Source organism: Arachis hypogaea, chromosome 20 (genome assembly GCF_003086295.3).
Source record: "Arachis hypogaea cultivar Tifrunner chromosome 20, arahy.Tifrunner.gnm2.J5K5, whole genome shotgun sequence".
In the NCBI taxonomy this organism is placed as follows: Eukaryota; Viridiplantae; Streptophyta; class Magnoliopsida; order Fabales; family Fabaceae; genus Arachis; species Arachis hypogaea.
In genome coordinates, this window is record NC_092055.1 from 15716893 (window position 1) to 15729132 (window position 12240).

At 35.3% G+C, this 12240-nt stretch overlaps 1 protein-coding gene across 1 annotated transcript; it reads left to right on the forward strand.

Annotated features, from left to right (window-relative positions):
* The first annotated feature begins 5029 nt into the window (after positions 1-5029).
* LOC112782261 (C2 domain-containing protein At1g53590) lies at positions 5030-11376 on the forward strand. The gene is made up of 12 exons (XM_025824605.3): positions 5030-5741; positions 6034-6108; positions 6831-6974; positions 7245-7337; positions 7448-7579; positions 8063-8215; positions 8334-8375; positions 8550-8598; positions 9077-9169; positions 9256-9439; positions 9755-9875; positions 10084-11376. The coding sequence occupies exons 1-12, from the start codon at positions 5616-5618 to the stop codon at positions 11215-11217; spliced, it is 2346 nt and encodes a 781-aa protein (XP_025680390.1). The 5' UTR covers positions 5030-5615; the 3' UTR covers positions 11218-11376.
* Positions 11377-12240: the final 864 nt, after the last annotated feature.

Here is a 12240-nt window from a genome sequence, read left to right on the forward strand (position 1 = left end):
AGTACCCGGAGATCCAGGAGCAATTTCGAAAGAGAGGCTGGGAGATTCTAGCAGATCCTGAGATCACTGTTGGAACAATGATCCAAGAATTCTATGCAAATCTGTGGATGACAGATAAGCAAAAGAAAGATGGACAAGGATTCCATAGTTTTTGCACCATGGTGCGAGGGAAGACTCTCTATTTCCATCTTGACAAGGTGGGAGAGATCTTCAAGCTACCTCCCCAAATGGATGATCTAGAATCCTTCAATAGGAGGGTGGTGGCTAATCCAAAGTTGGATCAGATTCTAGAAGACATATGTCTGTCTGGAACTAAGTGGATCAATAACACAAGAGGTAACCCAAACCAATTGAGAAGAGTAGATCTCAAACCAGTTGCTAGGGAATGGTTGGATATAATTGGGCGTTCCATACTCCATACTAGCAACCGCTCTGAAGTTACCATTAGAAGGGTTGTGATGATCCACTGCATTATGATGGAGAATGAGGTGGAAGTCCACCAAATAATTCCTTTCGAGCTATACAAGGTGGCAAACAGGATGTCAACCCAAGCCAGATTGGCCTATCCAAACCTAATCTTTCGCTTGTGTAAAGAGGCTGGAGTCATGATTAACAGAGACTCATTCATCCCAGTAGAAAGCCATATCACTAAATAGGTAATGGAAAGTGCCTAAGTACCACCTGACCAACCCAAAAAGAAGGCGCCTGAGCAAGCACAAGAGATCCCTCCTATTGAATATTGGACCCAGCTGGTCAAGGAACAAGAGAAGCAGGAGCGTGAGCTAGAAGAACTAAAGCGTAAAAAATTATCCCCTGAAGAGCCTAACACCTCCCATGATTAAGGTGGTTGAGTTTCACCTCCCTATTTCTGTGGCTATTCTAATTCCTATTTCTTATATTTTGATTTACATGATCACTAGTAGTATTTAATTTTTTTAGTTTCTGCCTTTTTAAATTTTAGAATTGCATAAGCATTATTAGGATTTAAATTTTTATTTTCCAATTAGCTATGAAATGTTCCTCTTATCATCTCATTGAACTTGAATAAAATTTTGATTTTTTTAGAAGAAGTAATGATACATAAATCTCGAATTTTATATTAAGAATAGTTTATTTATTTGATGTGGTGGCATTGCTTTTGTTTTCTGAATGCATGAGTAAACAGTGCATATTTGATCTTAGAGTTAAAGAATGTTGGCTCTTGAAAGAATGATGATAAAAGTGAAATATTATTGGTGATCTAAAAAATCCAAAAAATTTATTCTTGAAGCAAGAAAAAATAGCAAAAAGCAATAAAAGAAAAAATTATTATTATGTGAAAAAAAAAGGCAGAAAAAACCAATAGTTCTTTAAACCAAAAGGTAAGATCAAGGATCCAAGGCTTTGAGCATCAATGGTTAGGAGGGCCTAAAAGAAATATCTTAGCCTAGGCAGTTCAAGTGAGCTGCCCCCTAACTATATGCTTGTGGTGTGAAGGTGTCAAGTGAAAAGCTTGAGACTGAGCAGTTAAAGTTGTGGTCCAAAGAAAAGAGTGTGCTTAAGAACTCTGGACACCACTGGCTGGGGATTCTAGCAAAACTGAATCACAATCCGAAAGAGTTCACCCAGTTAAAGTGTCTGTGGCACTTATGTATCCGGTGGTGATACTGGAAAACAAAGTGCTTAGGGTCACGGCCAAGACTCTAAAGAAGCTGTGTTCAAGAATAAAAAAGAACTTAACTAGGAGAATTAATAATATCATCTGGATTCTAAGTTCCTAAAGATGACAATCATTCTAAGCTTCAATGGAAAGTGAGATGCCAAAACTGTTCAGAAGCAAAAAGTTACTAGTCCCGCTCATCTAATTGAAACTGAGCTTCATTGAGAACTCTGAGATTTATTGTATCCTTCTCTTCTTTTCATCCTACTTTGTTTTTGGTTGTTTGGGGACAAGCAACTGTTTAAGTTTGGTGTTCTGATGAGCGGATATTTTATACGCTTTTTGACATTGTTTTCATATAGTTTTTGTTATGTTTTGTTTAAGTTTTGTTATGTTTTCATATGTTTTAGTGCAAAATTCACATTTTTAGATTCTACTTTGAGTTTGTGTGTTTTATGGTGATTTCAGGTCTTTTCTGGCTGAAATTGAGGAGTTTGAGCAGAAGTCTGATTCAGAGACAGAGAAAGGACTGCAGATGCTGTCAGGATCTGAACTCCGTGCACTCGAAGGAGCTTTTTTGGAGCTACAGAAATCCAAATGGTGCACTCTCAACGGATATGGAAAGCTAACATCCAGGGCTTTCCAGAAATATATAATAGTTTATACTTTGTTTTGGAAATGAAGGCCCAAAATTGTCGTTGAACGCCAGCCACCAGCCCCATTCCTGGCGTACAGCGACCACAGGGGAGCAACTAGAGTTCAACACCCAAAAGGGGGTCCCTAGCCAGTGTTCAACGCCCCTAAGGGACACTAGCATGTGGAAGACACTCAACCTCAGCCCAAACACTCAGCAAGTGGGTCCCAGAAGTGGATTTTCGCACTATCAACTTAGTTCATCTTATTTTTGTAATCCTTAGTCATTAGATTAGTATATATATACAAGAGTTCACCCTTGTTAAAAAAAAACTCTTGCCCATTTGAACCTTTCATTGTGTTTTTCTATCAGTATGAGTCACTAACCTCCTAAGGTTTAGGTTAGGAGCTCTGCTGAGTTTCATGGATCAATAATATTACTATTTTCATTCAATATGTCTGATTCTGTTCTCTTATGCAACCTCGTTCTTCATCTTACGAATTGAGGGTGACCCATGACAATCACCCTTATTCTACATGGGTTTCGTGCGATTCTTGACCCGGATAGCGTTGAACTAAAGCTAGAGATTGCATGCGAATTTCAATAGAGCATCTGAGTAACTTTGGATATGTGACATGAAATCCCGTTGACTATGGGTGCGTGAGGTCTCTGTGGCATTAAGGCTAGAGTAAGAGAAGCAGCACTTTATGATCCAAACGATCTGCCTTGTCTGTGGCACCTTGAGTAGGATCGTGAAGGGGAATGGACTGCTTAGAGCTTCATCTTCTGCTACAGTGAGAAACCTAGAGGTGGCTTGATGAGAGGACATAAGTCATCTCAACGTGGTGGATTGCTGCAGTAGAGGAGGTTAACTTGATGAGAGGACATGAGTTGATCACTTACGGCTGCCATTGAAGGAATCAGAAGGTTATTGAAGAAGACAGTAAGAAAAGTTAATCTAGAAAGACAAAGCATCTCCGAAGCCTCAACAATTCTATCACCATTGAATTCTCGTCTCATTAGTAACGTTTCATTTAATTATTTGTTTTATGTTTTTTTCCGTGACAAACTATATTTTCTATCCGCCTAACTAAGATATGCAAGGTGTCCACTGCTTGCTCAAACCAACAATCTGCGGTATACTTGCCGGTCTATGTATGCGAATTCTGCGGAGCTAGTTTTGTGCACCATTTGGTGTGCATGGTTATCATTTGTTGGAAGGCAATGGTCGTGTCCGGGGACGCAAAAGAAACATTTTCAAAGTTGGAATGAGCTATCAACTAGTAAGGAGGAGCGCAAGAGATAGATGATGTGCTTTTGTGCGATTACTTAGAACATTTGGCTACAAAGGAATAGAAGAATTTCTCATAATAGACGAAAAGGGATTGACGATATTATCCATCTGTCATTTATGAAATATAAGGAATGGTTAGGTGTGGATCCCTTTTGTTGTTGATGGCAATGTCGAAAATGACAATGGGATATCTATTAGTATTCTTTGCGTTGGTTGTTTTTCTTTATTTGTTCTAGGTTAGTTATGTTTGTTGTCTACTTATACTCCACTTGTTGTGTTAAACTCTCTTCTTTAAAAGAAAAGTAATTCTCTAAGAGTGATTATAGTGAACTATGTCTTACCTCACGAGTTTTTTTTCCTTATATTACACCTTTCTGATATTACCGTCAAGTATTTACTGCCTTAAATGTACGTTTCGATATCACAATCTGACAGCTTTACGTGATGATAATTTTAGTCACTTTAATGATATATCCGTTAACTATTAGTGAGCTAGTAATGTATTATTCTCATTTAATCGGATTCTTGGTGTACCATTCTTGTTTAGAACAGTATCCCAACTCGGATTTTTTGCATGTACACCACCTATTATTAGGAATTATGGATTCGGAATATTGGGAACTCGGAATAAGAGGATAGTAGTAATATCGTGTTTCTGATCTATTTTTTATAATTTTGTTCAAATAACTCTTAAATTTAGAAGCACAAAACCACTTTTAAATAGTTGCTAAATTGATTCTAAATTTATTAAAAAATTTATTACTAGAAATACATTTAATACAAATAAAAATTTTTTATAATAAAATTAAAATAAAAAATAAAAAATATTTTAAAAATTTTTGACAAATTTTAAAGATAAAATTATGTTTTACCCTTTAAATTATTTAGTTGCTCAATCATTTTTTTGTGAACATCACGACAATATAATGTGGATAATTAATTAAGAAACAAAATAAATTATGTTATTAATTTTGAAAATTAAATAATAGAAACTAGAGCCATTTTAAATCAATTAAGTTAAAAAAAGATAAAATTAAAAATTAAAGAATTAAGATATCCAACTAAATCATATATAAAATTTAACAAACTAAAATAATTTTATTTATTCTCTTTTATAGTTTTTTAAAAGGATAGAAAATATATATTTCAATAAAAATAAAGTAATTTTTATAATAAAAAATAAAGACATCATTTATTATACATATTTTTAAAAAATTAATTATAACTTTCATTTGTTTATCCGATTTCAAATTAAAAAATTCCTTGAAAGGAAAAAAAGTTCAACATTGTTGGATTTAAAAACTCACTTTGGTGACTTACCAAAAAAAAAAAAAAAAACTCACTTTGGTGATTTGCTCTTATCAATCAACAAGGTGCCGACGACACGTATCAGTATCCCACGTGTCTGCCACGTGGCGGGCAACCAGCAGTCAAAGCTGCATAGTCTTACGACGTAAATCTCTTCCCATATACGTTCCCCAAAACCTCCGCAAGTCACCACTTAGCAGCAACCAATTCAAGAGCGGTTACCCCTCCCAATTCATTTTCTCTTTCTCTTTTAATCAGCTACTGAACCTTGCCGGTGTTTGCTTCGTCAATACGTCACCGTTTCACTAACCCCAAATTATCCGAATCCCTGGGCCCTCAATTGGGACACACACACTCTCAAAGTTTTAACTTTTAATCTTTCGCACTGTGCACATGATTTTGATATTTGATATTTGACATATTTTATAATAAAAATGATGTATTATATATCCATTTCCAATTCCGTTTCCCCCTCCTTTCTTGAATATCCTGGAGTATTTACTTCTTTCATTGGAGCCTTTCATCAAACAGTTTCAATACGTGCCTTTATATTTCAATATTTGTAGCCTTCTGGCGAGTGGAGTTGGTGAAAAGATTTGGTTTTTTCCCATTGTCGGAGATTCGTGGATCTTGTAGTTGGTGAATGGATTTGGATTAATGGGATTGTGCAAACTTTTTATCTTTGTTGCGAAGGGTGGTGGATTCAAGTGAAGATTCTCTCTCTCTCTCTCTCTCTCGGAATGGATATAACGGAAGTTACGATCTTGCATCATGTGGGGATCGTTCTGATGGTGATGTGGTTGCTATCTGCAGTCAACTATTTCCATCCATTTGCTTACTTTGTTGCTTTGATCTATCTTTACCTGGTGAGTGAGGGACCGTGGTTATCAATTTTGAAAACTTTTGGAGATTCTGAAAATTCTTTCTCTTTTGTTAGTTTTGTTTTTTTGTTTTTTTTTTGGGTATTTAATTTGTTGGGTTGGTGATGCGGGATACAAATAAAAATGGGTACTTATTCTGAGTGATTGGAACTGAATTTGTACTCTGGATTTTTTGTCTTTTTTTGTTGTATTTGTTTAAAGACGGAAAGAAAAAGATGGAGGAATATAATATTTTGCTGACTTTGATATATTTCTTTTTTCTTTTGGCTTTGAAAAGGTTCATGAGCTTTATGTTACAAGGCTGCGGAAGAAGGTGCAGTTTGAAGAGAGGAAACAAGCTAATCAAAGAAGGGTAATTCTCATGGTGTTAGTGTTATTAATTTGATTTTATGAATTTATGAAGTTTATGTGGGAAAAACAGTAAGCTTCAGTTTAAGTAAATGAACAAAGGGGAAAGAAGAAATAGAAAATTTGGGAATAAATGCTGTTCTAAAAGTTAAAGAACCACCCCTTCTAGAAGAATGACAGAATCTGAACATTATTTGCATGGTTATTCTTTTAAGGGTTTATGAAGTATGAGATGAGACAATAGTAAGTTACAAGTAAATGATGTACTCCAAATATAGTACAAGAAAATGCATAAAGGGCAATGGAGGGAAGAAACTATGTAATATATTCTCTCCCAAAAGTCAAGTTGAAATGGAATATGGTACTGATAAAAAAAGAGCTAGAACTTTCATCTAGACTATTCCTCTTGCTGCTGTTAAATGGATTATTAGTAACCTTCTGCAAGATGTTTTACCTTGATGAAGACTGAGCATTTCATTTGATGTCAAAAACAAAATTTTGTATAGCTTCATTATTAAAGGTACACTAGCAAATGGATTATTATTATATGGTTAAAAATGCAACACTCCTTGTCTCCTTGGTAGTAGTTTTTCCTTTTGCTAATTGATTTTTGGTAGTCAATTCCTTTAGTTTTTTTAAATTTTATCAATGTAATTATAATTTCAAATTATTATCTGATATATCGTACTGAAATATATTGCATATAATGCCTTTTGTGTCCATCAGGTGCTTTCAGATTCTGAAACTGTCCGGTGGTTGAACCATGCTGTTGAAAACATATGGCCTATATGTATGGAAAATATTGCCTCTCAGAATATCTTGCTTCCCATCATACCATGGTTCTTAGAGAAGTACAAACCTTGGACTGCAGTATGACTCATCCTGTTCATTTATTTATCTTTGATAGTGCTTGATCAAGCAATTTGAATCTTGACTTCTGTCTGAAAACTGAAATTTATGCTTTAGTCTTAATTTATAAATCTTTAATTTTTTTTTTTCTATCACACTGTGACTTATGCATGTAATTTTTTTCTTTTTTGTATTTCTTTCTTTTGGTTAACTTTATATTTGTGGGTATTAAATTAATTGATTTCACTTTTGGTATTGATGACTGTATAATATATATATATATATTTGTAGAAAGAAGCTGTTGTGCAGCACCTATACTTGGGAAGAAATCCCCCTTTGTTTAATGAAATTAGGGTACTTCGCCAGAATGATGATGACCACTTGGTATGTAATATTGGAATGCAGGATAGCAGGACAATGCCTTATTCAGCATTAGCAGTTGAAAATGTTGTTCTGTTTGGTTAAAATTTTGCAGTGTGATGTGATCAATGCAGGTACTAGAGTTAGGAATGAATTTCCTCACGGCAGACGATATGAGTGCAATACTTGCTGTGAAATTAAGAAAAAGGTTGGGATTTGGAATGACAGCAAAGCTGCACATAACGGGAATGCATGTTGAAGGGAAGGTATGGATATGGAATTTCAAATTTATCCTGACTCATCGGTTGAGTGTTAAATCTTACTCGCAACATAAAGGACACCAGATTTAATGTTGCTAGATTCAGCAATCTGGGCCTGTTCCATTATTTTTCTCTCACATATTTTTCATCATGGACCTTCTATCAGTATTTTAAGAGATGATATAACTAGATAATAAGTTGGTGGGAAGTTTTCCTCACTTAAATGCATATTCTGACATTATCCTATAAGTATTTCTATGGAGGGTGTATTTAATCTCTATACTTTTATTTTTCTCTCCTGCATTTTCTGAAGCTACTTGCTAGCAATATTCTAGAAGCATTGTGGACTGATTTGCCACAAGACGTGAATTGTTAAAGGCTTATTTTTTGCTATCAGAAATGGAGATTAGTATTAAGGGAGTTCAGAGAGACAAGGAAATAAAATAAAATTTGATATTTGTTGTTTTATATTTTATTCCTCTTCTACAGGTCTTGGTTGGGGTGAAGTTTCTCCGGACATGGCCTTTTATTGGCCGTTTGCGCGTATGCTTTGTTGAACCTCCATACTTCCAAATGACTGTGAAACCTATATTTACTCATGGGCTTGATGTGACTGAACTTCCAGGGATTGCCGGGTGGCTAGTAAGTATGAATTATGAAGGAATATTGTTGTCTTCGCTCTGCTTGCTCTCTCTCATCTTCGTTTGTCAATTCTACCCGTCATTGTTATGTTAAATTTTACGTTGTTATACTTTTCCAGGATAAGCTTCTCTCTATTGCTTTTGAACAAACTCTTGTTGAGGTAACTTTATTCTCTGTGGATGTCTCTTTGTGCCACACATGCACACGTGCACGCACACACACTGTTTTGGCGTAATGAGATGTTGAAAGATGCGACTAAAACTTGAATACATGAATTCTCATTTTTCAGTAGCTTTGTAATTTTTCTATATTGATACATTGCTAAATTTTGCAGCCCAATATGCTGGTTGTTGATGTTGAGAAATTTGTTACACCGCAAGAAGGTAATATATGTCTCCTGTTCTTTTAAATTTTGTTGGGTCATCACCTAGTATTGAATTTATTTGGGCTACAAGTTTTAGCAACCACTTATAGTGTAAATGAAGAATAACATCTGTCCATATACTTGTCTGTGTTGCCAACTGCCAACTTTAAACCATTCTTCTCATATGATGGGTCAACATGTTTTCTTCTTAAATGGATGGACTCGGTTTCTCAAAGTAGGCACTAGGATTTATGCTAATATATTGGTTTTGGAGTTGATGGTTTCATGCTTCCATTTTAATATAGTATTTTTGTTTTCTTTTGGAAAAAATCCATTTTGGAGAAATTGTTTTATTGTCATTGAATACTTGCCATTCGATTTTCATCTTTTCATCACATATCTTGTGGGAGAGATAGAACATCTTGTGCTTTTACATATTTGTTTTGCATTATTTTTTATTTTGTATACTCATTCATCCATACATCTTAATGTTCTAGGGCCTTGGTTCTCTGTGGATGAAAAGGATCCTGTTGCTTATGTGAAAGTAGAACTTATTGAGGCATCTGACATGAAGCCATCAGATCCAAATGGTAATCCCTTATGATGATTTCTGGTCAGTTTCTTTTCTTATATATATACATACTATGTTGTCTATAACAAACTCTCTGCGTTTCAGGACTAGCTGATCCTTATGTGAAAGGTCGTTTGGGTGGATACAGATTTAGGACAAAGATACAAAGGAAAACGCTCAATCCTAAATGGCTTGAGGAATTTAAAATTCCCATCATTTCATGGGATTCTAGCAATGTGCTGGCGCTTTTAGTTCATGACAAGGACCATTTCTATGATGATGATCTTGGGTTTGTCTCATTTTCTGAACCTTTTTGTTTTATACCACATGCACAAATGTTGCATTTATTTTTCTTGAGAAGCTTTTGCATTTTCGCCGCTCTCCTCCATTTTCCTGCTGTGTGCTGGTCTTTTTGGTCTAAGGGAGGATATCTTACCGTTCTCACCTACTGTTGCTTTATCTCTCTTGCTCAATAAAATCCATTATTTTTAATTAAAAATGTTTGTCTTCAGAATCAATTTCAGCTTGACTATTGGTATGTCATTGTATTGCTCCTATTATTGAGTACATGCTTTTAATAAGTATTGTGTTGTGTTATTTTCAGGGAATGTTCTGTGAATATCAATGATCTCAGGGATGGACAAAGACATGATATGTGGCTGCCACTTCAAAACGTGAAAATGGGGAGGTTGCATCTTGCGATAACCGTTGTTGACCATGGCAAGGTAACTTCTCAGTTTCAATATTTAATTCAATATCGCGATAAAAGCATTTTGTTGAAAAGAAGCAGAATACAGATGGATATGGATATCCAAAGTGTTCCTATTCTGCATGAAAGGAAAAAACAAAGGTTGCTCCTGTTTTATTGTTATTTTAATTTTAATTTTTTTTAGTAATATATCCATTACAATTTTGAAAAGTTTTGACTTACAGGAGGTTGATGCTACATGCAAGCAAGAAACAGTGAATACTGAAGAAATGAGGAAAAGTTCATTAAAAAATGAGACTGCCAATGAAGGTTCCTTCCCATCTGTTACATCTGAAAAACTTGCAAAGCTTAACGATGACTTTGAGGCGATAGATGTTATAGGGCAAAAGGAGACAGGAATTTGGGTTCATCACCCAGGAAGCCAAGCTTGCCCAAACTGGGAACCGAGAAAAGGGAAGGGTAGACGCCTTGATACTGAGATCTCCGGGGAGCAGAATGGTTCATCTCGCAACTTAAAATCACAGGTTAATGGTTCCATGAAAAATGAGAACTGTAGCAGCAGTCCTGATGATGATTTTGAACAAAAGCATCCTCATATGGGAAAAGTAAAGAGGGGACTGCACAAGATTGGTGATGTCTTCCGTAAGAATTCGAAAAAGGAGGATCAAATTGGTTCTGGTGGAGAAGGTGTTCCATCCCCTCGCGCATTCCGCTGGAGTTTCAACAAGAAGGGGGAGGATCTGTTTAGTCGTGGTAGAGAGGATGTTCCATCACCACATGATAACATTAGGTCAGTCAATTCCAAAAGTGGTGTTGGTTTGAAATTTGTCATGGACGATAATGTTTCTGGGTTTCCAACCGGCAAGCTTCAAGTAGAAGGCGAAGGCGAGTCGACTGAAGGATCACCCCCGGAGAGTCCAAGCAAGGGAAATGTCAAGGAGAAGGCGAAGAATGTTTTGAAACACGCCGAGAAGGGCATAAAGCAAGCTCTCTCTTTTAGGTCAAAGAAACGTAGGAGTAAAGGTGACCCGACCGCCACAGTGCCGGAAACCTTTGATGAATCCGAGTCGTCTTCTGATGAATCTGCTCCTGTTCCGGTGCGATCAGCTGGAGACGAAAGTATTCCTGTTGCGTGTGAGGGCAATGCTTCTCCCGGAAATGTCTCCCCCAACCCCAAGGTGGTTGTGGTTCATAAAGTCCAATCTGACACTCCTGTGGATGATGAGGCCCCAATCAAGGAGGAGATTTTTGAAGAGGAGACTCAAAGGGTTACTAGTCCTGATAGGCCTAGTGAAGATTCTTTTGAAGCAAAAGGTGATAAAAATGAAGTGGTGGCTGATAAAAGAGATAATAGTTAACCCAAATGAAAGCATGTCTTGGCAATTTTATTCCACTTTGTAGCATCCATAGTTGTCTTTCTCTTTTGTTTGTACAGCAGCTTTCTTAGTTGTTGCCTTTGATAGGCCTTTGTTACATAAACATTTTCATGGGGTATAGAGCGAGTGTTTTACACAGTATAGAGATTTGTAAACATGTAAAGTAATTTGCATGAACCCAGAAAAGAAAAAAGATGCAGATAACAGAAGTTACAATCTGGTTGTTACCTTGTAGCATATTAAAGGCCCAGTTGGATAAACAATTTAATTAAGTTCTTTTTCAAAAAATAGTTTAAACAATAAGTGACTATATTAAAAGTAGTTTATAAATAAGTTATTTTGTGTTTGAATTTTTAGTTTTAAAAGTGCTTATTTTATAAAAATGGGATAAAAAGTAGTAGTATTATGAGAGAAGTCATTTTTTTTACTTCTCTATAAGCACCTAAATAGTTTCTTAGAAAGCTGCAATTTGGTTTTGAAAATTGTACCAGACATTAATACTACTATTTTTCATAAGTCAAAAGCTCAAAAAAATTACTTTTAGGATCCGTTTGAATAGGTTCATAAGTGACTTTTTTTAACTTTTAACTTATGAAAATGTGTAGTATTAATGTCTGTTACAATTTTTAAAACAAAATTGTAACTTTCTAAAAAGTTATTTTGGTGTTTAAGGAGAAGTTAAAAAAAAATGACTTTTCTCATAATAAAAAGTTTTTTATTATTTTTCTCTTAAAATAAGTATTTTTAGAACTAAAAAATCAAATACAAAATAACTTATTTATAAGCTACTTTTAATATAAGCATTTATTGTTTAAGCTATTTCTTCAAAAGTAACTTAATTAAGTTGTTTATCAAAACTAGACAAGCTTTCCAAATGGCTTAAGAGCTGTTTGAATTTTGATTATTCGTGGGTAATGACAACTTATAATGTGCAATTGTGCACACAATTTGGTTTTTCTAACATTGAAAGTGCAAATATAGTAGCTGACTAGCCGAGTTAACCTG

Bases quoted from the DNA above. Each gene is read 5' to 3' on its own strand.
- LOC112782261 (XM_025824605.3), top strand. From the start codon at position 5,616: ATGGATATAACGGAAGTTACGATCTTGCATCATGTGGGGATCGTTCTG. The intron at 5,742-6,033 runs GTGAGTGAGGGA...GGCTTTGAAAAG, and splicing joins CTTTGATCTATCTTTACCTG to GTTCATGAGCTTTATGTTAC. The intron at 7,338-7,447 runs GTATGTAATATT...TGATCAATGCAG, and splicing joins AGAATGATGATGACCACTTG to GTACTAGAGTTAGGAATGAA.